This window comes from Macrotis lagotis, chromosome 1 (genome assembly GCF_037893015.1).
Source record: "Macrotis lagotis isolate mMagLag1 chromosome 1, bilby.v1.9.chrom.fasta, whole genome shotgun sequence".
NCBI lineage: Eukaryota > Metazoa > Chordata > Mammalia > Peramelemorphia > Peramelidae > Macrotis > Macrotis lagotis.
Window position 1 is genome coordinate 681,083,205 of NC_133658.1, and position 25,885 is coordinate 681,109,089.

The 25,885-nt window shown below is 34.0% G+C and overlaps 1 protein-coding gene across 2 annotated transcripts in view; it reads left to right on the top strand.

Moving 5' to 3' along the window:
- CWC22 (CWC22 spliceosome associated protein homolog) overlaps window positions 1-25,494 on the top strand; it is an 80,780-nt gene extending 55,286 nt beyond the window's left edge. Inside the window, exons 15-20 of one of the 2 annotated variants that reach the window (XM_074215575.1) lie at window positions 12,119-12,196; window positions 12,882-13,034; window positions 14,747-14,874; window positions 16,621-16,722; window positions 16,839-17,050; window positions 19,905-25,493. In XM_074215575.1, the coding sequence (XP_074071676.1) occupies window positions 12,119-12,196; window positions 12,882-13,034; window positions 14,747-14,874; window positions 16,621-16,722; window positions 16,839-17,050; window positions 19,905-20,482 (1,251 nt within the window). In that variant the 3' untranslated portion in view covers window positions 20,483-25,493. Of the gene's footprint in view, window positions 1-12,118; window positions 12,197-12,881; window positions 13,035-14,746; window positions 14,875-16,620; window positions 16,723-16,838; window positions 17,051-19,904 lie in introns of both variants that reach the window. The other variant, XM_074215576.1, reaches the window with a different exon arrangement.
- Window positions 25,495-25,885: the final 391 nt, after the last annotated feature.

Genomic DNA, 25,885 nt, shown 5'->3' on the forward strand with positions numbered 1-25,885 from the left:
ACTTCCATCTTTGAATTGTGTTTTTATGGAATGAGGAAAAATTGATTTTTTTATTATTTTTTCATTTATTTCTTTATAGTTTATTTGGTGCCTATTGTTTTAGATCATAGTAATTTCTGAATTTCTCTTTCTAGCCCTCTCCCAAAGAACCTTATTTTGAAACAAATAGGAACAAAGCAAAAAAGCAAATGATTGGACTTGCTTCCACATTTGACAGCATATGCAATATCCCTCAACCATAGTCCTCCACCTCTTCAAAGAAATTGACTTACATTTACAAGTAACTTCTTTATCTCCTCTCCAGGTTCACAGACAATTATTAGTGAAGAATTCAGGTTCATTTTAATGTTTATTTATAGTATTGTTGTATATATTATTTTCCTGAATCTTCATCTCTCATTCCTCATTAACTTCATAAAACTTCTTGTATTTCTCTCAATTTCACAAATTAATTATTCTTTAAAATACAATAATATTCAGTTACTTTCCTATACAACAGAATCTTTAACCTTTGCTCAGTTGATACCCATTTTGTTTTAGTTTTTTACTATCACAAAAATACAAAGATTGATATATTAGTATACCTACTTACTCCTTGCCTTTCCCTAGTAGGTCTAGCAGAGTAAAAGTAGTTGAATGGCCTTTTTCCTGATCCAATTCCAAACAGAATAGTTCTACCATCTTCCAGTGCTCCACACAGCGAATTACATCCTTCTTTTCCCATAAACTCTCTCCAGCATTAGATACTCTGCTTCTATTCACTTTTTTTTGGGGGGGGGGTCAGTTTCATGGGATGAAGCTCAGAGTTTTAATTTATTTGCCTTTTCCTTATTAATAGTAGCTTAGAGTAGTCTTTCAAATGGTTATAACTTTTGAAAACCATCTTTTGATCACTACTATAGAAAAGTATTTTTTTTAATTGGAACTTATAAAAAGAAAGTTCCCCACATGAGTCTTTTTTCCCCTTTTCCTTCCTCATATAAATCATTTGCAGATATAGCATCATAAGTGATTTCTTAGGATCATAAATTCATAGAATTTGAAACTGAAAGAGAATCTTTTTAGAAACTACCTAAGCCAAACCTCTTGTTTTACAAATGAGGAAAATGAAATTCAGAGATGTTCTTGCCCTAATAAAATGTCTCAATGTCACACAAGTAAAAAATTCCCAAACCAGGAGTCCACTAAGCCAACTTTAAGATGGAACTATCATTGCCTCTCAGATTTTTACTTCTTTTTTGGGAAAATAAATTCCAAAGCAGCAATTTCCCTTAGCTTTTTTTTCTTTAGGTTTTTTTTTTGCAAGGCAAATGGGGTTAAGTGGCTTGCCCAAGGCCACACAACTAAGCAATTATTAAGTGTCTGAGGTCAGATTTGAACCCAGGTACTCCTGACTCTAGGGCCGGGGCTCTATCCACTGCGCCACCTAGTTGCCCTCCCTTAGCTTTTTTTTTTTCATTTTACAAAATTTTATTATTTTTTTAAATTTTAGAAAGGTTTTGTTTATGTTGAGTTTCATAATTTTCCCCAATAAATGATGTAACATTTAATTTAAATGTTTTATTTAATACTATGCCCATAAAAGTACCAAGGGGATACTTTATAGAATTAGGCAAAAATAATAACATTGTTTATTTAGAGAGTTACAAAGTAATCTCAAGAGGAGTCATTTTTAAATTTAAACATATAATATGCGTATGAATCCAGAATATAAAAGGTGATTAAAGAAGTTATAGGAGAACAGAAAGAGATAGCTTATATTTGTGTTTAAGTGAAAAACTCTTAATTAATATATATAAAGAAGCAATCAAAACAGACAATTTTGATCAATAAAACTAAAGAAGTTTTTCATACAAATAAAATCAATTAAAAATAACAATTGTAGGGGTAGCTAGGTGGCACCAGCCCTGGAGTCAGGAGCACCCAAGTTCAAATCCAACCTCAGACACCCAGCAACCACACAGCTGTGTGGCCTTCGGCAAGCCACCCAACCCCATTGCCTTGCAAAAAACTTAAAAAAAAAAAACAATTGTAGGGAAGGAAAAAAATATTTTCAGCAAATACCCCTGATATCAGCATAATACCCAGGATATATAGGGACCTGGCACAAATATATAAGACTAAGAGGCATTCACCAATAGATAACAAGTCAAAAAATCTGAACAGTTTTCAAAAGAATTATAAATTATATAAAAGACCAGGCAAAAATGCTACAAGTCTGTAATACACGAAATGCATATTAAATCAAATCTAGGGGCAGCTAGATAGATAGCACAGTGGATAGAGTACTGGACCTGGAGCCAGGAAGACCTGAGTTCAAATCCAGCCTCAGCCATTTATTTTTTTTTTAATTTATTTTTTGTTCTCATTTTGTACAAATGTTTTTTTTACATTAATAAAATATTCTTGTTTACAAGTAAACAAAATACCCCTCCTCCCCCATGAATATAGATAGACTTGTTTGGGTGAAAAAAGTAAAGGGGAGAGAAATTAAAATAAAAAAATAATAATAGTAATAATTGTAGGTATGACCAGGTGGCGCAATGAACGAAGCACCAGCCCTGGAGCCACAAGCACCCGAGTCCACATCCAGCCTCGTAACCCCAAGAATCACCCAGCCGTGTGACATGCAAGCCACCCGATCCCCACTGCTCTGCAAAAACCAAAAAAAAAAGAAAGAAAAAAAAAAGACCCAAAATAAAATAAAATAGTAATAATAGTAGGGGTGGCTGGGTGGCAGACAGAGCATTGGCCCTTGAGCCAGGAGCGCCTGGGTCCAAATCCGGCCCAAGACACCTAAAGATCACCCTGCTATGTGGCCCCAGGCAGGCCATCCAGCCCCACTTGCCCTGCACCCTCCCCCAAATAATAATAACAAAAAATGTGCTTGAGTCTTTGTTCCAACACCAACAACTCTGTCATGGGTGGATCTCATTCTTTATGATAAGTCCATCACAAAAGTTATTTCCATATTTTTCCAACTTTGCCATTGCTGATCGCAACTCCCTCCTTTCTTATTTCTCCACTGAGTATTTCTCCACTACCGTGTACTCTATTTTCTCTCTCCTGCTGAGTGGCACAGCAGACAGATCCCTGGTCCTGGGGCCAAGAAGCCCTGAGCCCCCATACCACCCCTTAGGCCCAGAATCCACCTGGCCCCGTGGTCCTGGGCAGGCCTTCCATTCCCAGCCCCTTGCAAGAAGTAAGAAAGAAAATGTGTTATATCTGGCCACTCTCCCCCCATGGTCCATCCTCTCCTCCTTTATTCACATCCCCACCCCTTCCCCCTGCTCCCCCCTCCTTCTTACTCCAGATGTCTATACCCCATTGAGTATATTTGCTGTTTCCTCTCCTAGCCATTTCTGATGAGAGCAAAGTTTCCCTCATTCCCCCTTGCCTCCCCCCTTCCATATCATTGCAACAGCTCATTGTAATAAAAAAAAAAATCTTATGTGAAATATCTTGGACTATTCCCCCTCTCCTTTTTCTTTCTCCCATTCCATTTCCCTTTTTTTCTATCGATTCCATTTCTACACCATATTTTATCTTCGAATTCAGCTTTCTCCTGTGCTTCAATTATAAAAGCTCTCTCTACTTGCTCTATTAACTGAGAAGGTTCATATGAGTATCATCAGTGTCATTTTTCTATGCAGGAATATATGCAGTTCATCCTCATTAAGTCCCTCATATTTCCCCCCTCTCCTCCAATCTCCATGCTTCACCTGAGTCCTGTATCTGAAGATCAAACCTTCTGTTCAGCTCTGACCATTCCAAAAGGAACATTTGAAATTCCCCTGGTTCATTGAAAGTCCATCTTTTTCCCTGGAAGGGGACATTCAGCCTTGCTGGGTAGTTCATTCTTGGCTGCATTCTAAGCTTTATTGCCTTCCGGTATATTGTATTCCAAGCCCTACAAGCTTCCAATGTAGCTGCTGCTAAGTCCTGTGTGATCCTGACTGGAGCTCCATGATATTTGAACTGTGTCCTTCTGGCTGCTTGTAATATTTTCTCTTTGACTTGGGAGTTCTGGAACTTGGCTATAATATTCCTAGGAGTTGGTTTTTTGGGATCTCTTTCTCTGGGGGATTGGTGGATTCTCTCCATTTCTATTTTGCCCTCTGCTTCTAGAATATCAGGGCAATTTTCCTGTAGTAATTCTTTGAAAATGATGTCAAGGCTCTTTTCTTGATCATGACTTTCAGGTATTCCAATAATTTTTAAATTATCTTTCCTAAGTCTGTTTTCCATATCAGTTGTTTTTTCAATGAGATATTTCACATTTTCTTCTAATCTTTCATTTTTTTGGTTTTGAAGTATTGATTCCTGATTTCTGTTAAATTCATCAATCTCCCTGAATTCTATTCTTTGTCTGAAGGATTTGTTCTCCTCAGAGAGTTTTCTTATCTCTCTTTCCATCTGGCCAATTTTGCTTTTTAAAGCATTCTTCTCCTCAATAACTTTTTGAACTGTCTTATCCATTTGACCTAAGCTGGTTTTTAGCATGCTATTTTCTTCAGCATTTTTTTGGATTTCCTTGACTAAGCTGCTGACTTCATTTTCATGTTTTTCCTGCATCTCTCTCCTTTCTTTCCCCAGTTTTTCTTCCAACTCCCTCAATTGATTTTCAAAGTCTTTTTTGAGCTCTGTCATAGCCTGAGCCCAATTTGTTTTTCTTGGGGTCTTTAGATGCAGGAGCTTGTGCTTCCTCATCTTCAGACTGAGTATTTTGGTCCTTCTTGGGCTCATTTGCAAAATATTTCTCAATAGTCTTCTTTTTGTTTCTCTGCTTGCTCATTTTCCCAGCCTGGGCCTGGTTTGGGGTGTTTCTTGAACTTTTTGGGACACTCCCACAAGGGTCTCAGTGTGTGAGGCTCTGTCCTCCCTCCTGGTCTGTGAATGGCCATAAGCACCTCCCTCTGCCATGGGGCTGAGGTGGAGGGGGCCCTGCTGTTCTATGGGGGGGCCTAGACTGGGATCAGGATCTGAGTGTGGTCAGAGCCCCAGAGTCCTGTTCCAGAGGCAGAGGACAGAGCTCTGCAGTCTCTCTTCACTCCCCTCCCTCAGCTCAATGGGCTCATGCTCTGCAGGCTCCTGCTTACCTGCTTACAGGCTCCACCTGCTTCTGTTTCGTGGATCAGGGCTGGGGAAAGACCAAGCTGCTCTCTGTGTGCCCTGAGTGCTGTGCTCCACGTGCTCGCTCTGGCAGAGGTACCCCGCTGTTCCCCCACTTTGTGCCGGTGCTCTTCGGGGTGCAGCACAGGAGACTCCCCTGCTGCTGTGAGCTGAGACTCCCAGCGCCCTGGGGCTGCCTCTGGGAGGCTGAGGTTCTTTGGCTCTGGTGGGCCGCCTCTCCAATCCCGGGGAGCAGAGCCTTTCTGCTCTTTTCCAGGTTACCTTGAGTAGGAGAACTGCCTCACTGGGACCCTTTGTGGGTTCTGTCTCTCTAGCTGATGAATTTTATCAGAGAGCTCCTAAGACTCCATCCCTTCTTGTCGCCATCTTGGCTCCGCCCCCCCCCCCCCCCTTAGCTTTTGAAACATGAAATTACTATAATGGTGCCTTCAAATTTATTTATTTTTTTTGGTTTTCGGTTTGTTTGTTTTTTTAAGGTTTTTGCCAGGCCAATTGGGTTAAGTGGCTTGCCCAAGGCCACACAGCTAGGTAATTATTAAGTGTCTGAGGCCAGATTTGAACTCAGGTACTCCTGACTCTAGGGCTGGTGCTCTATCCACTGTGCCACCTAGCCACCCTGCCTTCAAGTTTATTAACACCTCTTGTCAAAGAGTTGGAAAGTATAAGCACAAAATGACTCAAGACAGAGAACTTATTCTAGTTCGATAAAAATGTAGTGAAAAGAAGGAACACATTTTTGTTATCAAAAATAAGAGTAATCAAACTCTGCATCTGAAAAGTATCATGATTTATACAAATCTTTTCTGTTACTCAAAGGGAAGAGGAAGTGTGACCAGACATATCTCTTGATTGTCTTTGGTCTGGCATTTGTGTCTCTTTTTCTTTGGTTAATAGACCATGCTCTTGAAAAGTTGGATAGCTATGATTCTTCATCTCATATTTAACAATCCTGATTCTTTGTTTTAGACTCAAGTATCTTTGTAAAATGCCTTCATCACCCCCAAAAACTTGACATTTGAAGCATTTATCCAGATAATCACAAACATTCTGATTTTCTTTGCCTAAGGAGATATGACTTTAAATTATTTTTGAATATGTATTGAAATAGATTATGTGCTTTAAAGTATGGAATATATTTGTAGGAAGGAAGCATTCGTTTGCCCAGTATTACCAGAAAATATATTACAAAGTGGAACTTTTAGATCACTTAAGCAAAAGTATTTAAATTTTAAGAATCCTTAATGAAAACAAAACCAATATAGTATATATACATATGCATCATATATATATTATATATACAAATATATGTGTATGTATTCCAAACCAAAATGTATTGGCTTTTTAAAATGGAATTTAAATTTCTCTTGTTCACTTAGGGTCATGTAGTGGTGTTTCTTAGTGCTCTATAACATTTGTTGAGCAGTGTGCCTCATCTTGTAATACACCTTGAATATACCCTCTTTTAGAGTTCTATTCTTTCTTCCCTGGATGTCAGCTAACAGCTACCACTTGTTTTTAATAAGATACTTACTTTTAGTGCTCCCTGCCATCCTTTTTTCCCAAAGTTGTTATATATGACATGAGCTAAGAAATCAGAGATGATCTTGCACATTGAAATTATGTTCAGAAGGACATTTTTGCTTCCTTCCTTGTTCTTACCTTATGAAAACAATATATCACATAATTCTGAACAAAGATAATATTTTTTTTAAATTTACAGGATAATCAATTTTTTAGGGGTTTTTTTTTTTTGCAAGGCAAATGGGGTTAAGTGGCTTGCCCAAGGCCACACAGCTAGGTAATTATTAAGTGTCTGAGACCGGATTTGAACCCAGGCACTCCTGACTGCAAGGCCAGTGCTTTATCCACTACGCCACCTAGCCGCCCGCCCGACAATTTTTTTAATTCCCCCTCTGAAGCTAATTGGCTACATAATGAAATTTAAAGATCCATATTTGTCCCTTGGTTTTTATTAGAGGTATATCAGTGGAAGTAAATATATTAATGAGTTAACCTTTAAAATTCTAATTGAAGACAAAATTACTATGTGAACTTGTCACATCACTTAAAAATAGAATTAAAGTATTATAAACTTCAGTGTTAATCCAGAGGATAGTTATCCTAGAACTCTTCTCATTCTCTTGATAACATTTGCAAGATTTTTTCTGAGCAAATCTTTTATCATGCATATGTTATTTGCAATGCTCTCCTAAAAATCATTGTAATATTTAATTAAAATGTTAAAATATTTAATTATTGTAAGCCACAGGGGATCACAGTACTGTAATTGCATTTAGACTTGGGAGTAGAATGGGGAAAGTAATTTGTTTTGCAAGTACTGCTGACTTTGTTGGCACTGGTATCAGTATTTTAACCAATTTCATTGTTTAAAATGTGATGAACTACAGTTTTACTCTTTAAGAAAGAAGCATAAAATGTTAGTGTGCATTTTAATACATCAATCTAATGTAATGTGACATAGTTCAAGAAAACTATGACTTTAAGTTTTGATACTTTTCTGATTAGATTGAAATACTTTTAGTATATTTTTACATACATTTACAAATTTTAAATTTATTATGCTGTGTGATCAGAATCTTTCTGCTGTGTTTCAGAGATTTGCTTTTAACAAAATGTTAACATATTAAACCATTTTTAACCAAAACATGTACATTTCTATAAGGCAAGAATTTCAAGTACTATATGTAAAATCAGTCCTCTGAGTGATATAGGTTGTAAATATATGCAAGTTAGGGGCTATATGTAAAGTTTATTTTAATACTCACCTGACCTCCCACATAAAAAAACCTATTTTACTTTAAAATTCTAAGAGTCCTATACCCAGAAAAATCATACTCAAGATAAAACCTTTCCCTGAAATCAAGTATGAATATTGAGCACCTAGAACTTTGTTGGATCCATGCTTTCATTAGCATAGGTATTTTCTCCCCTGCAGATTACAACCCCTCAATTCTTCCTTTTCTTGTATAGTTCTTAGTGGTCTTTTTTCCATAAATTCTTCAGAGGAGATCAGTCCAAATTGATGAAAGCCTTCATTTATCATATAAGTCTTCACAGAATCTTAGAATTTCAGAGATGGCAGAAGCTTTAGCAGCTTGCCTGAGATCCAACTCTTGCCTGAAAGAAGAACACCTACCATCACATACCCATTAAGGGATCGTTGAGCCTTTCCTTTCTTTATTTCCTTGAATTCTCAGTTATCATTTCTTACAGTAGCCCAATTCTTACATTCGTTAGCCATTCCCCAATACTTGGACCTTTATTTTGTTTTCAGTTTTTTGCTTCCATAAACAATATCACTGTGCAGTTTTTAGCACATGTAAGACCTTTCTTTTGTTTTTGACCTCCTTTACTTCCCTTTACTTCCCAGGTGTTTGCCACCAAAAAAATCTGCTATGTCTGTACATAATGATCTCTTTTAGTGGTATTGCTGGGTCAAAAGGTTTAGTCACTTTTTTGGCATGTTTCCAAATTGATTTCCATAATAATTGGACCAATTCACAGTTCTACCAACAGTATACCCATGTGCTTGTTTTTCCTCTTCTCTTCCAACATTTTTCAATCAGCTTTATCACCTAATGGTATGTAAGGAGGAATCTTTTAAAGAATTGCTTTAATTTGTATTTTTCAATTTTTGAATTGGAGAATCTTATTATATGGCTTTTGAATCAAGTATCTTGATTTTATCAAACTCTGGGATAAATAGGGAATTGATTAATAGATAATATGAACCAGTTTTCCAAAGAATAGATATTTCCAACTCAAGATGCATGAAAGATTGCTCCAAATGACTAATAAAAGAAATCAAAATTACAACTTGGTTGTAAATTTACAAGTATTGAAGCAATTGGGAAATATTAAAAAGTCAGTACTAAAGACATTTGCAAGATGATACTGTGGTAAACAACTAAATCTAAGAAAATGCTTATCAATTGGGGAATGGTTGAATAAATTGTGTTGTATGAAAGTATGAATAAGAAAAAAGATATGAGCCACACTTTCAGGGAAATCTAGGAAAACTTGTATGAACTGATGCAGAGTGGAATGCATAGAACCCAAAACAAATTTATACAATAACAATATTGTAAAAATGAGCAACTTCAAAAGATTTAATTCTGAGCTGCACAGTGAAGAGTCTGAATTCCAGAGGAGAAATCACAAAGCATACTTTTTTTTCCCTAGTTTTTGCAAGGCAGTGGGGTTAAGTATCTTGTCCAAGACCACACAGCTAGGTAATTATTAAGTGTCTGGGGCCGGATTTGAACTCAGGTACTCCTGACTCTAGGGCCAGAGCTCTATCCACTGCACCACCTAGCTGCACCTAAAGCATACTGCTTGATAAGAGTTGATGAAGCCAGGGTTTCAGATGAGACATATGCTTTTTTAAATAATACTAGTGCAGGCATTTGTTTTGCTTTACTCTGAACATTTCATAGTTTTTATGTTTCTTCTTTTTCCCCAACAGAGACTTGAGAGAGAAAAAAAATTGTTTTTTATTAATTGAAAATATTTATAATTCAATTTTTTTGAAAGGTCCCTGAAGTTCTTCGTTGTATGGGCAACATCATTTATAATTCAAGAAATCAATCGTTGATTGAGCATTTATTATGCCCTCACTTGGGGCAGTGTACTTATCCTACTTATTAAAGGTAGACTAAAAAGAAACAAGAACTTGAATTCTTCTGGGTTGTTAAAATGCATATATACCTAGATAAAATAAATATGAATTATATAAATAGTAATTTCAGAAGGATGGGATGGGACTATTTAGGATCAGGAAAAACCTCATGTACTTGATCTCAGCCTTGCAGGGAGTTAAGGATTTCAAGATGCCCACCCTTAGAGACAAGAACATGGAAGATGATCTTGAAGAAAACACTTAAGAAGTAGCCATTAGTCAATGACCAACACCGGAGAGGGGGGCAGCAAGAATAAGGATTGCGCAAAAGCCAGTGATTTTAATGAATCAGTTTTCAATTAGTTTATTGCAGGGTTATTCATTTTTAAATATTTTCTGCATTATTGGTAACATTCTTCTCCTAAATGTTAATTAAAATAAAACTGCTAATCCTGGTACTTAGAGCATTTGTAAGTATACCTTGTATTCCATAAAGTAAATGTAATCTTGATCCTTTGAATTGTTTTAAATGTAAAAGGGAACCATGAGTCATCTCATTAAAAAAATTGAGACCATCTATTGCAAACACTGACTTTTCCCCAAGTCTGTATTTCATTATGTAATTTCATTCCTCATTCTTGTTGTAGGAAAAGTTTGCCTTTCTTTTTGCAAATTCCAGCTGCTTTTTTTGTGTCCTTTCTTCATGTGCTTGCCCCTTCCTCTTCCTAAGTATCAACCATCTCCTACTACTCACAAATATGCCTAGATATATATCCCATCCCACTTCTAGGGTCTTATGTCCCTGCTCCCTTTCACAGCCTACACCTCAAAGAAGTATTCTTGACTCTGTATCATGTACTTCATTCTGGTGAAATCTCATGATTCTTTTCTCAAAAAAATATGTAAATGGATAAAATGAAATAAGTAAGATTAAGGAAGCAAACTAGTACACAGATTAACAGCCTCTAGCCTAGAAGAAGCTATTTACATTCCTTGCATCCATTTTCTCATCTCCCATTTGTCTTCTAACCTCAATTGAAACTGCTCCCTCCAAGGTTAGAATTGTCAGATCAGGTGACACTTCTTTATTATCCTTCTGTAGACCATTCTCTCCTGCTAGGCAGCCTGTCTCCTGACTGCTTGCTATTTCTCAGTGTCCTTGGCACATCATCCTCCATGCTCCCTCCTCTATACAGTTGGCCACAGGGATTTCATCCTCTGCCCTATTCTTCCTTCTTTATAGCCTCAGCTTGATGATTCCATTATCTCCAGCAATTTAAACATCATTTCTTTCTTTCATAAATCTCACTCCAGTTTCTTACCTGTCTGTTGGGCCTCTTAAGCTTAACATGTACAGGAAAGGACCAATTTTCTTTTACACAGAACTCCTCACAATTTTCTTCCATTTCACTTTACTCAGATTTATTGTATATAACTCTTCTTCATGCACCTCACATTCTAGCTACACTGACCCTTATGCTGTTCTCTAAATGCAAAGTTCCACCTACCCCAGACTGCCTCCAGTCCCAATGCCTAGAATGCATTACTCTTATGCTTTCTCTTGGAATCCTGGACCTTATCTAGGCTCAATTAAAGGTGTCACTTCATACAGAAGGAAACCCATTCTGATCCCCTCCCCAGCATTTCCTAGTATCATCTCCTAAAAATTTGTGTTGTTTCTCCATAGCCTTCTTCCCTCCCACTGTATTAGAATGTAGTCCTTGAAGAAAAAGATTTTCAATTTTTGTCTTTGTATTCCTAGGACCTAGCCCAGTGCCTGAAAAATGTTTGTTGAAGGAAGTCCTTCCAAAAAAAACAAAAAACAAAAACTTGGTGAAAATTTACCCCATGATTTGTCATATAATTTTAGATTCTTATATAACAGATTTCCTTCAAGTGGAACAAAATTATGTACATTTTAAGTAGCTATGAGAAGTGAGATGGTACAATGGATACAATGCTGACCTTGGAGAAAACATGGCTTTTCTAGGGTTTCAACGTCACTTTTTTGCCCCAGTCAACTTTTTTTTAAGAAAACTAAGTTGCAGCATATCTTCAGATCTACTTTAGTAGTGATTTCCTGGTATGATATCTCAAGTCTGGACCATCCTCCCCCTTCAAAAAAAAATTCATTCTAATTACTATGATTAGCACTATAAGAAAAAGCAGGACAAGTGATTTTTTTTTTAAACTGGGTGTTTATTGTGGTTTGTTGATCTTAATTTGCCTTTCTACAACAGAGCTTTTTGTCACATTGTTGAAAATTAACAGTGTAATATTTGGATAGATTTGTATGCAAGTTTTTCTTGAGAATTAATAATTGCATTAATTTTTTTCTCCTATTAGAAAGAACTTTGCAATATGATACTTGATTGCTGTGCCCAACAGAGGACATATGAAAAATTTTTTGGCTTGTTGGCAGGGGTGAGTTTCATATTTCAGTCTTTAATTCATAACACAGGATACAGTTTGTTTTTTTAATCATGAATATTTTAGAATAACAAACTATGTTTTAATTTTTAAAAAAGCAGAAAGAGAGAGAGAAGTTTAAAGCTCTCTTAAAAGATTTTCCCAAGACCACTTCTAAACACACACTTTCCTATGCATCATTGTACTGCTCAGAACACCCTAACATAGTGATGTAATGGATCATCCTTCTAGAAATTTCTACTTCTTTCTGGTAGTTTTCCCATCCTACTATAATTAAGTATAGGTTTTGTTTTTATTTTTCCCTCTGTTCCTTATATCAGACAGCATATTCAAAGATCTAGGAAATATTTAAAAATCTGTATTCAATCATCTTCTAAGCTCAACTCCAGTTGCAGTATTGCTTCTCTGTACAAATAATCCATAATCTTTTGCAAATATAATTCTTTAAGAATATATGTAAGTTCTGAGTCAGTAAGGGCCACACATTTTTTGACTTTATGAAACAACTACAATAAGTTGAGATTTCATTGTTATTTCTCTAGATAGCATATATCATCATTTTATATGTGTGTGTGTGTGTGTGTGTGTATTATTTGATGTAGGAAATTCACGTTTTAATTTATTAATTAGGTTGGGGGCATTGTCCTTAGAATTTATTCTACTTGTTTTTATTCTTCAGCGTTTCTGCATGCTAAAAAAGGAATATATGGAATCCTTTGAGGGTATTTTTAAGGAACAGTATGATACCATTCATCGCTTGGAAACAAACAAATTGCGAAACGTTGCCAAAATGTTTGCTCATCTCTTATATACTGATTCACTTCCATGGAGTGTAAGTAGTAAACTCTGCATTTTTTTTTAATTTTTTTAATTTATTTATTTAAGGCAATGGGGTTAAGTGATTTGCCCAAGGTCACACGGCTAGTCAATTATTAAGCATCTGAGGTCAGATTTGAACTCAGTTCTTCCTGACTCCAGAGCTGGTGCTCTATCTACTGCACCACCCAGCTGTTCCCATACTTTTACTTCTGAGGAAATAAACTTTAAAAATGAAATTGAAAGTTCTACCATGTTTCTCACAAGAAAAATTCTGAAAAATGAGTAGTTAGTATAAGTACACAAGACATCCAGTGTCATTTCAGGGGTCTATCTCTGACAGTAGCTCTGAGAATATCTTTAGGAGACTATCTCCTCTCCATTACCCTGATCACAAAAATGTAAAAATGTTCTACCAAGATCTCTAAGTAAACTGTCAACAGATTGTAATGTATACATTTAATAAAAAAAAAATGTCCTGACATCTTTTAGACTTTATAATCTATGGGCCTGTTTAGTGTAAAGTACTTTTTATTTACCTTGTAAACTGTTTTGTTTGCTTTGTAAAGTTGGCAGTCCTTGGCATACTAAACTCCTGACTCCAGCAGAGCAGTAACAGCCCTTATTTCTTAGTATAGTTCATCTGGGAAGCATTTCACTTAAATAAGTGTTTTCTTTTAGGATGATGAAAAGAGTCAAGTGAATTACTTGACCTTTTTTTTTTTTCTGGTACTGCCATATGAAATAAGAAGAGATAAATAAGATATCCTGGGTTGGAACTCTGTTTTTCCATAGAAACAATATTACAAATAATAAGTATTCTCAAATATGGAATTAAATAGATTTTTGTGAGTTGAGCTTGGGATCATAATACCCATTTATGATGTAGTTTCTAGAGAATACTACCTTAAACTAATTTTTTGCTACAAGCTACTCATATATTGGAAGTAGCCTCTATTTTGTTTTCTTATATAATTTTATTCATTCATGGATCAAGGGATGATTTCCAGATATGATATTCTGAACAGCTAACTTCTTTTTCACCTTATCCTCTCTCTCTTAATGATTTCATAGTCTATTTGAATATTTGCCATATATTGCACAGAAGTGCTGATTAGTCCTATAGACTATATTAGTAGTTATCTATTGATTCTATTCTTTGTAAAACTCCAAAATTTTTAGGACCTAAATAATATTTGGTTTCATCATTATATAATGAAGAAGCCAGAATATTCTTGATAGAAAAAAAACATGTCAAAAATTAGAAAATATTAACTGTTGAGGCCATTGCTCTTACCCCCTCATTTGACAAATAAGAAAACTGAGCCCTAAAGATATGAAGGTACTTGGATTTTGTTCACACATCTTTTCCATTATCAGAAGTAGGCCGGATTTCCTGAAATCTCTTCCATGGGATTCCAGTTTGTTTTCTTCAAAGAAAAAAATGAGCCCAATCATAGGATATCCTTTGTGTTTTGAAACTAGTACAGAAAAATATTTAAATTTCACCAAGTGGTCATTTGTATAAAAGTCAAATTCTAGTCAAACACTTTCTGATATAAAGTTAATGTTTACTATGATTTTAATAGCACTTGTAAGTATAGATCATAGAATCTCAGAAATGGAGGCAATCTCTAGATTATCTAGTCAAACCTGATTCTGATGTTTCTTTTGTTTCCATGTTTTGAAAATTAAAGTTAAATTGTCTGCTTTTTTTCTCATTTCCAGGTTCTTGAATGTATAACATTGAGTGAAGAAACTACTACTTCTTCCAGCAGAATTTTTGTCAAAATATTTTTTCAAGAACTTTGTGAATACATGGGACTTCCTAAACTTAATGCAAGACTGAAGGATGAGTAAGCAGATAATTTTATTATTCATTCTTTATCTTTATTATTTTGGGGAATCCTACCTTTTATACATCTGCCTCTTACCTATTATCCCCACCCACATAAAACTCAATTGTAAAAATATGAATTGCAAGTTCACTTAGATAAATCTTTGAAATCCCAAAAGCCATGGCTTAGAATAGATAGCCAAAGTCAATGATATGAATCAAAATTGACACAGTTGGAAGAAAGAACACTGAATTCATACTGCATTATGTGGTTTCGTTCTATTTAAGCTTAACTTTTTTATTATTATTATGCAGCATGTTCCAAAGGTCATAGTGCATTTTTAAGATTGAATAATTTAACCACTATAAAATTAAAAATAAAAACACTATTATTTGAAAGTTTAAAAATTTAAATTTCTTTCAAACTTTAACTTGGTAAATTTAAAATCACAAAGTTATAATTTTAGCAAGCTGATACCCTGCCATTATGCATTGATTCCAGATGACTCTTTCTCAGATTGGCAAAATCAGTGAAGGAATTTATCCTTCTTGGCCACCTTGGTAAGATGATATATCTCCATTAGAGACTTTTTCTTGTGGAGTAACATCAAATCTGTCATTATGCATTAGGCTGACCTTAAGACTAGGATAACAAATAGAAACCTTTAATCACTGAGTAACCAATGCCAAACATTTCTACAAAGTTTAAAGACATATCATATATATATATATATATATATATATATATATATATATATATATATGTAATATCAGCATTTAAAATTTTAAGTAATTTACTTTTTATAAGTTGTTGTTTTGTAAGTTTGTAACATTTATGTTTCTGAATTAAACTTTAAAGCTTCACTCATAGCTTCTACATCACTTTATGCTTGCAAAGTACCTTCAGGTACATGATTTGTTCCTCTCAGCAACCCTGTGAAGTAGGCAATGTTAAGTGCTTACCTCATTTTGCATATGAAGAAACTGAGGCTCATGGAGATTTACATGATTTGTTCAGCATTACACAGATATTTGGCTGAAATTATCTCCGCAAGAGAAAGTTGAATTCTCTTTTCATTGCACCACACTATCTCACATTCAGGTCCATCATGTGATGATTTACTGTCACTGTTACTGAGAAAATTATTTATTTGGCTGTGAGATATAGATAGATAGATAGATAGATAGATAGATAGATAGATAGATAGATATTACTTTAAAAATCTCGGTACATTTTCAGATGATTTCTTTAAGAATTTTGTATTTCATGGATGAATATTTACAAAAATATATACCACCCAGATTAACAGAAGAAAAAATAAAATGCTTAAATAACCCCATTTCAGAAAAAAGAAATTGAAGAAACCATCAATAAACTCCCTAAGTAAAAATCTTGAGACCCAAATAGATTCTACCACAGGTGAATTCTACCAAACATTTAAGGAACAATTAATTGCAATTCTACATAAACTATTTTTAAAAGTAGAAGTTCTGCCAAATTCCCTTTATGGCACCAATATAGTGCTGATTGATACCTGTACCAGGAAGAGCCAAAACAGCCAAAGTTATAGACCAATCTCCCTAATGGATATTGTTACAAAATTCCTAAATAAAATTTTAGCAAAAAGATTAGGTTAAAATACCATATCAGGTAAAAAATATCAGGTAGGCAGGAGTAGTTCAATATTAGGAAAGCAAGAATTTTGTATTTCAGTCTTCAAATTATGCTACATTCAATTTCCTTTTTGATTCTTATCTTTATTAGAACATTGCAACCATTCTTTGAAGGATTACTACCCCGAGATAATCCAAGAAACACTCGCTTTGCCATCAATTTCTTTACTTCCATAGGTCTTGGAGGTTTAACGTAAGACATTTTTTTTTCTGAAATTCTGTTACATTTTAATTGTATATTCTTTAAAGTTAATCAATACTTATTTTGGGGAAAAGAAAAAAACTAAATGAAATTTTCTTATTGGATAGGGATGAATTACGAGAACATCTGAAAAATGCACCTAAGATCATCATAGCAAAGAAGCCGGATGTTGAGTCATCAGATTCCTCCTCTTCCTCCTCTTCCTCTTCAGACTCCGACTCTGACTCCTCAGCCTCTGATTCTGACAGCAGTGATAGTAGCTCAGACTCCTCCAGTGGCAGTGATTCCTCATCCACAAGTGACCATAGCTCTGACTCAGGTAGTAAAAGACGAATAGATGAAATTGAGTTTGCCTCTTCTGGGCCCCATGTACTCATGATGCTTTTTGTGAAGTTGTATCATTAATGAGTTCAGTATTTTAATTCAGTATTTCCTTAGATGATATTCATAATGCTGCCATCTTCTTAGTTTAAAATCTTTTTTTTAAGAGAATAAATCATTCATTCAGCCAACACTTAGTAAGCACTTATTCAGTTCCAATTACTGGAAATACAAAAAAAAAAGAGAAACTATCTTAATCTCAAAGAGCTTACATTCTTGAATTAATTCAATAGAAACCAAGGAAGAGAATATTATCGATTTAGGAGTTCAACTAGTCAGTGATTATATTTTGATGAAAAACGTTACCTTGAGATTCTGAAATGCCCCAGTATTTACGATCCAAAACTTTTCTTGGCACAGACATGATACACAGATGATAATGATGCATGCACACGTTTGTGTGTGTGTGTGTGTGTGTGTGTGTGTGTGTGTGTGTGTGTGTGTGTGTGTGTGTGTTTCATAATTCTTTTTGGTATAGGAAAAACTGTTAAAAGGTTTTTAGGTTTTTCATTGTATGAATCATTCTAGCTTTAGTTCTTCTAGAAGCCACTTGTTCTTTTCACCTTATAGCAGTTCTTTTTTACTTTCTTAATGACTTCTTAAGGTACAATATCTGTGGACTATATCCTCTTCTTTTTGTCCAATGAACCGGGAGGCAGTGTAGTATTTTGCCATGCAGTATCAAGTTAGATAGGAGGTTTTGTTGTTTGCTAGCTCCTGAAAAGTTTCTGGGGATGTAGTACTCCTTTTCAGATGTGAGCAAACAATATAATAGTCAGGATTATGGGGATCCATTATGTTTTTCAGAAAAGATGTTTTATTTTCTGATGAAAAGCCTGTTTTTGACATAATCTATGATAAATAATGGTCATTTAATGTTCATCTAGTCTAACTCTAAAAAAAAAAATCTTGTTCTTTTGTTGAGTCTTTTTTGAGACCAGATGATAACACAGCATGAACTTCTGTAGTAAGGAAGCTTACTGATTCAAACTTAATTTGATTTATTATATGATTTCAACAATGAATTTTTGTAAATAAGTCAGTAATCATTATATAAGCAAGATGAATTATGCATATGGCATAATGTCATCATAGTGAAATTGTTTGCAAACTTGTAAGATTGACAATACCTGAAGTCATTATCATTGTAAAGTCAAAGGATTAATGATAGTAAAGCATTAGTGATAGTAAACCACAAGGTAAGGGCATGGTTTATCAGGGTCAGAGAAATAGTGGTTCAAGCTAAGAACTGGCTGGCTTCTGCATGGACAGCTGCAGCATAATTGAGCTGCTTGATGACCAATTCTACAGCCTGCTGGAGTAAGTGTTGGAAGGGGAATGATTTAGGTGGGTATGGAGTGACAGTATTTTTAATTTAAGATATTTTTCTACTATATTTTTGTTTGGCTGTGCATGAGCCAGTACCATAAAGAGAATGATTTTGTTTATCTCAGCTATTTAACTTGTTTTATGTACCCAAACTAGAGAAGCAAAGCAAAAATGATTAAATATTGGGTTGTAACTTTGACATAAATATTTAGTTTTACAACTCATAAATGGCCTAAGTTATTTTAAGATAGTTTTCTCAGAAATGAAATGCTTATTAATATTATGGTTTTTATTTAATAGAGCTTAACATTTATTTCATCCATGTAATTAATGCTGCCCTGATAGTACATGAAAACAAAACTGTTGCTGCCATATTAAGGATCTCAATTTGAAGGAAAAAAACTTTTTTTTTAGCTACTCTGCTATTAATATTCCATTTCGCTTAACAGAAACACATCAAGGTCCTAAATATCTCTCAGAAGTGTTTAGTTCTTTGTGTGTGGGAACTATATATATATATATATATATATATATATATATATATATATATACACACACATATACATATACATATATATATACATAATCAATATATATAAAATCATCAAAATGTTAACTAATGTGCAACTCTTAACCCTATACCCTAGACGTTTTAAAACTCATCTAAGGTGGCAGTATGCCTGTAATCTCGAACCTGAGGAGTCTGAAGTTGGTAGATCCCCTGAGCTGAGGGTTCTGAGCTACAGGATGACTAAAGCCAACCAGATGTCCACACTCATACAGCCAGAGGAGCAGGTCAGGCTCCATGCAGATCATCAGCATGGTCACATTAATGAGACAGTCTCCATAAATAAATAATTCTAAAGTTAAAAATAATGCAATCATTAGTTAAATACAGGCTCCTTAAGAGCCAGAATTAGTTTTTCATTTTGTGTGTCCCGGCTGGTGCAGTGCCTGGTACATGGAAAATGCTTCATAAATATTTACTGTATTTATGTATTTCTCCATCTTCCCACATTTTCAGTGTTGTGGTCTTATTTTGATTCCTGGCAAATCTGGCACAGTATAGATCCCTTATTATTGAGGAGAGAATGGCTCTTTCTTTTACTTTATAGACACAACTCCATTTTAGAAAAACAGTTCTAAGAAAGACATGAAAGTCTCATTAGTATATTAGTATAAAATCTGTCATCTTTCTTTTTACATTATTATAAGAAACAAAACAAAAGAGCATTTGTGACATTACATATTATTATTTTGTGCCTGAGGATCACAATCATGGATCTTTTAAAAAATAAATAATTCAGAGTTTTTCCTCAGTTAAACTTGACTTTCCTCCCAATTCCTCTGAGGTTATTAAAATTTTTCTCCATTGGACAGCTGAAAATGTCATTTTTATGTGTTATCACAAGTTAAAAATTAGATTAAAATATTAATTATATGTACTATACTTTCACTATTAGGTGACAATAGAAGGAAAAAAGGACAAAGAAAAAAGAAAAATAAAGAAACCGATAAAACAGTTAAGAAAAAGAAAACTGAAAAGAAACAGATGGAAAATAAAATGGAAAAAAGACAACAGATAAAAACTGAAAGAGAGAGAAGATTAGAAAAAAATACAGATCAAAATTTAAGAGATTCAAATTCAAGAGAGAACTCATCAAAACAGGCTTCTGACAGAGATCCTCCTGTAGAACGAAACAATTATAGGGCTTTAAAGGATAGAGATCGTGATGAATACATAGAGCCAGAAAATAAAACTGGTGATACCAAGAAGAGGAGAGGAGAAAGAAGAAATTCTTTTTCTGAAAATGAAAGAGAAAAACACCGAAACAAAGACAGTGAGAATCATAGGAGAAAAGAGAGATCAAAGTCCAGAGAAAGGAATAGAAATCATCCAAACCCCAGAGATGAGGAAAATCGGCATTGGAATGGGACAGAAAAGGAATCTGAAAAACATAGCAGACACTCTGAACAGTCCCGAGAGTCAAAGAGGAATCATGGCCGACGAAGAGAAAGCTCTCCAACAAGGCGAAAATAATACTAAAATGCCTTTCATTCTGTTTAAGAAGAATTTTTTTACATTAATTGCTGAACTTTATTTCATAAAAAAGAAGCTTTGTATAAAGTATTGGTTTGTATTATACATTTTTAAGAGGTTTTTAGTGAAAGATGTTTTATATTCAGTTCTACACCCTTCTCCCCCTCCTCCCCCAGGAAAAAACTTGGTTAATCATATTTGAAGAGAACATTTTCACTTAGGAGAACAACATAATGCTTGCTTATATTTTGTGAATAAAATTGTCAAACTCTCATTGAATCAGAGTATTTATCTATAACAAAATTGTTTTTCTGTAAATATTTTCTGGTGGTCTGAGGACATAATAATATGAATTTATTCATTTTTTATTGCAGTTTTTGAAAGTGAGAGAGACTTAATTACAAGTTGTAAATTGCTTCTTGTACAAATATAGGCAAGCACATCCTTTTTCCCCTCCAAGGAATATTTTAGTGGTTAGGTAAATGTTATCTTTAATTTTAAAGGATTTCATTGTAATTCCCACCATTTGAAATACTTCAACTTATTTTATTTTTTAAAAATAAAATATTTCCTCTGAGAAATCAGATTTTCTGACGCAAATTTTCCCTTATTTTCTGTTAGTTATCTCAAAGGCATGAAATTCATTTTAACCAATAGGTGTGTTTTTTAAATTCTTAATATTTTGCTTTTAGCAAATGAGGATTCAGATTTCTGACTTTTATTATAAAACCTGGGCACAAAAAACACATGACCGAAAGTAAGTTAACAAGGTCAAAGTAATCTTTTGACTAGCGTAGCTTCAATTTTATATTTGATTAGTATATGTTTAGTTAGTGAATAGATTGATAAGCCTAGAAAGAACTTGTTTGGGTCTATTTCCCTATATCACCTCATCCAGACAATTTAGGAAGATGCAAATATAGCCCTTTTTTTTAAATATTGAGAAAATAAAAGTAAGTTACCCACAAATACATTGAGAGCTCAAGGCACTGAGATTCTAACAGGGTGAAACAAACTGAATCTACCAAAATCTCCAAGTTCCACATGTATAAAAATTGACATTGCTATATAGTATATATCTGCAGATATTTTCCTCAGTGCAAACAAATGTAAATAATAGTGATGAATTTACAGAAAGGAGAGGGGGGGTATAAGTTCCTTTTCTGCCTAAAGAATGCCATAATTCATTATTAATGTTTTGAGAAAGATAAATCACAGACATTTATGTTAACACTAATACAAATTAACATTCCAAAAATTTCAAATGGAAGGCTCAACGATTATATGTAACACATGCACATAGTGGAAAAAAAGCATTAATCTGGAAAAGGTAAGTTGTTTAATTTTGGGATTACATAGTTAGATTGAATCAGATCTAGGGCCTTCTGAAGCTTGGCACATAGACACATCCAATAGAGACAGAATAGCCTTACATAAAATTCTTGTATTTTACAAATACTGTAAATTACTTTCTATGAAAATGAAATAACTATATTTAGAAAACATTTTTGTGAGTTTACGGAAATCTTCTCCATAGAACCTGTCTCAGTGAGAATTGCTTTAATTCAACCTGTACTAGATTAGATACTGAAAGGCTTAAGAAAAACAATGAGATATAGATAAAGTACCATCTTTATTTGAAGAGAAATAATGAGATAGAAATAAAATACCATCTTTATTTGAAAATGACACTGATTTAAAAGCTATCATATTTGTTTAAATTCCTGTCAACTCAATCTAGCAGGATGATTAGACATATACATACATATACCTATATATTAATAATTGAAGCTTAGAAATAGTCTTATTAGGTTTTCCTAGTGTTTGGTTAAAATGTGAATATTTTTTAAAGGAACCACATTAGGTTAGTGCAGGATTGTAATAGCCATCTTTTGGTAATGTTATTTTCCATAGAGAAATGAGAATTTTAGTTTGCTTATTCATTGTACTTAGTTGATCAAAATAAAGATTTGAGGGGACAGTAACTAGAAATTATAGCCACTCCCTCTATTAGTTGCTTTAACTTTGAGTTAATATCTCTCAGTATTATAAATGGTTCTTTATGTTTGCCATGAAATATTTGAATTGCAGTATCTTTAAATGGAAGTATCTGTCAAAACCATTTCTTTATCTTTGATGAATTATCTAAATAATTTGCTAAAGGCCAGTGTTGCTATTAAGTTCCAACTTAAATTGAATCCTTTATTTACATTCACTATCCTATTTACTTTTGCCTAAATACAGCTTGAAGTCTAACAAAACACTTCAATACAGAAAGATCTGAATTTCAGTATGTGAAAGGTTACATGGAACATTGTAGTCAGACTAAAATAGAAATGGGATGACTGGTCCATACATAAGAATCCTTGCAGGCCACATATAAACTTAATAGCAAAATGTTAAATTATCTCATCAGAAAGGCAACTGACCTGGAAAAGATATCCAGGAGAGGTCATTTTAAAATTACAGGACTACCTAGAATCCATGAACAAAACCAAAAAAAAAGTCTAGATCTCATCTTTCAAGAAATTAGCAAGGGAAAACTTCCTTGGTATAAATAGGATAAAATAGACATTGAAAGAATCTACCAGTCACCTGAAAGAGATCCCAAAATGTGAACTCTAAGGAATATTCTAGCCAAATTCCAAAATTCCAGGTCAGGAGAAAAATATTGCAAGCAGCCAGAAAAGAACAATTCAAGTATCATGGAGCTGACTGTTACAAGATTGCTTAAGCAGTTTCCACAGAGGGCTTAGAATATGATGCTCCAGAAAGCAAAAGAGCTTGGATCACAATGAATCAACCACTCAATAAAATTGAACATATTCCTTCAAGGCAAAAGATGGACTTTCAATGAAATAGGGGATTTTCGAGTTTTCCTGATGAAATGACAAGCTGAATAGAAAATTTGATCTTTAAATTTAGATTACACTCAAGTGAATCATACAAAGGTAAAAAGTTATTCCTCAATTGATAATCTAAAGTTAAGCAGTTTTCAGCTGAGGTTATTAATATTATCTAAAGCCTTATAAAAATTCTAATTCACTATAGATTGGAGGACTGCAAATGAAAACAATAATGAGGCACAATACTATATTATACTTATTAAATTGGCTAAGAAGACAAAAAAATGACTGCTGTTCTGGTATAAGAAATAGTGAGTAAAAATTTAAAGACAGTTGATGCAAAGTGAAAAGAAATGTGTACAAAATAACTATTGTAGGAGGATTAGCTGTGAATGACAGCTTTACTCACCAATACTGTTACTGTAGAGACAACTAAAGGATTTATGATAAAGGATGCTATACATCCCAAGAGAAAGCTGATGGTGTCTGAATATAGATTGAAACATAATTTTTTTTTAAAAAAAATTATTTTTCTTGAGCTCTTTTTTTTTGGAGGGATCATCTGTTTTCTTTCATAATGTCTATCATGAAAATGTTTTGCATGACTGCACATTTATAACCTAAAGGAGGCGGGGGGGAAGTATGTGTAGCACATTGTGAAGATTCAAATCTCTTGGCTAAGCAATGGTACAACATAATGTAACTTGTTTTCTCCCAAGTCTAACAGTAGGTAGCTTTGTGAATGAAGCTATGCTTACTGATTTAAAACAATTTCTCTGGGAATCAAGGTGTAATAAAGATAACAATATTCAAACTTTTAATTTCCAGATGTGGTAATTCTTTAGTACCACCTTTGTGACCAAAGTTATGTATTTGATGTTTACAAACATTTCAAATTTGTGGTTCAACTGTAAAGGTTTTTTTGTTTCTTTCAAGTTCAGTATGTCTATAGTTCTCTAGTATTTCAATATTCCCATACCAATTCAATGCATCTTTGGTTTCTACAGTATAACACACACTGGGGACAAATAAAAGATTTCATGGAGTTCACTTTTTGGGGGAGGGGAAGATTATCATACCTGTGCAAATAATTATATAAATTTATATGAATACAAATTATAAGTGTTAGAGGAACAAAGAAAGGTGGGATCTGAGAAAACAAAAGTAACTGATGAGGGATCAGGGAAGTTTCAAAGAGTGGTTGCATTTGAGTTTAATTTTAAAAAGACTAGTCAAAATTTGACAGGGAAAGGAGTAGAAAGGATATTTTTAAGCATAGAGAATAATGAGCAAAGGCAGTTCAGAGTAGAATTGTTCAGGTCTGCTTGAGTATAACCTATCAGAATTGAAATGGAGGTATAGAGAATAATAATTCTAAAATGCCAGATTAGGGAAAATCTAGAATGGCAAAGTAGTTTGAAGTTAGTATAGCAGCCACTTAAGATTTTCTAAGAAAAGGAGTGAGATGATCAGATCTATGAATATTGAGTGAATTTGTGATTTCTATTGTCCTCCTATGCAACTTAATGCCCCACCACCACCACCACCATGTCCTCTACAAATTCACCACAGCAGGCCAACCCAACAACCTGAGATTTCTTCTAACCTTTTCTAACCTTCCAAGGTTACCAGTGAAGCATTCAGGCATTCCTTTCTCTTGCTATGTGACCAATGCATCTCTTTTTGGTCAGTTTTTTTGATAACTACTTTTCACCTTTTACATTTCTCTCTGATTTATGTGTTCCAGACAGCTCTCATCTATTATTTTATCTATGTCCAAAAAGTATTCATCTGACAAAATTTTGAAGGATTGAAGTAATAGTTTTCAATTTTGTCCATTCTTGATTCTCACTTTCTATTTTGGAGTTTGGGAGTTTTAATTTATTGATTTTTCTAGTTATTTCAGTTGTACTCAATCCATTTATCTTTCCTTTCCCTTTTTTTGTTCAAAAATATTTAGAGATATACATTTTCCCAAAGGATAGTTTTGTCTACATCCCACAAATTTTCATAGATTATTTCATTGTCATTTTTAATGAAATAATCTTTCTATGATTTGTTCTTTGACCCGCAAATTCTAAGTTAAAAAGCCTCCAGTTACCTTTTAATACTTTTTTTTCCAACTTCTCTTTAATTTTTATTGCATTGCAATCAGGAAGGGTGTAATAATTCTACTTTTGTTCATTTTTTGTTCTGATGTTTTTATGTTCCTAATGTCTATCGTGGAAATGTTTGGATTTATTTGAGTTAAAGTGATGAAAATATGTTCTATTCTCTATTTCCATGGAGTGATCCCTAGGGGTAAATCTTTTCTAATATTTTTTTAAATTGTATTCAGATAATTAATTTTTCTTTTTCAGTTAGATTTATGTAGGATTGATAAGAATAAATTAAACTCCTCCCCCCTTCCACTGTTACAATTTCATGGCCTATTTTTCCTTATTGAGTTATAAGTTCAGTGAATTGAACTTTTCCTTTAAATTTTTAGAAACAATGCCATTGGGTCCATATATGTTAATGGGTTGAAATCAGTTCATTGTCCAGTTTACCTTTCAGC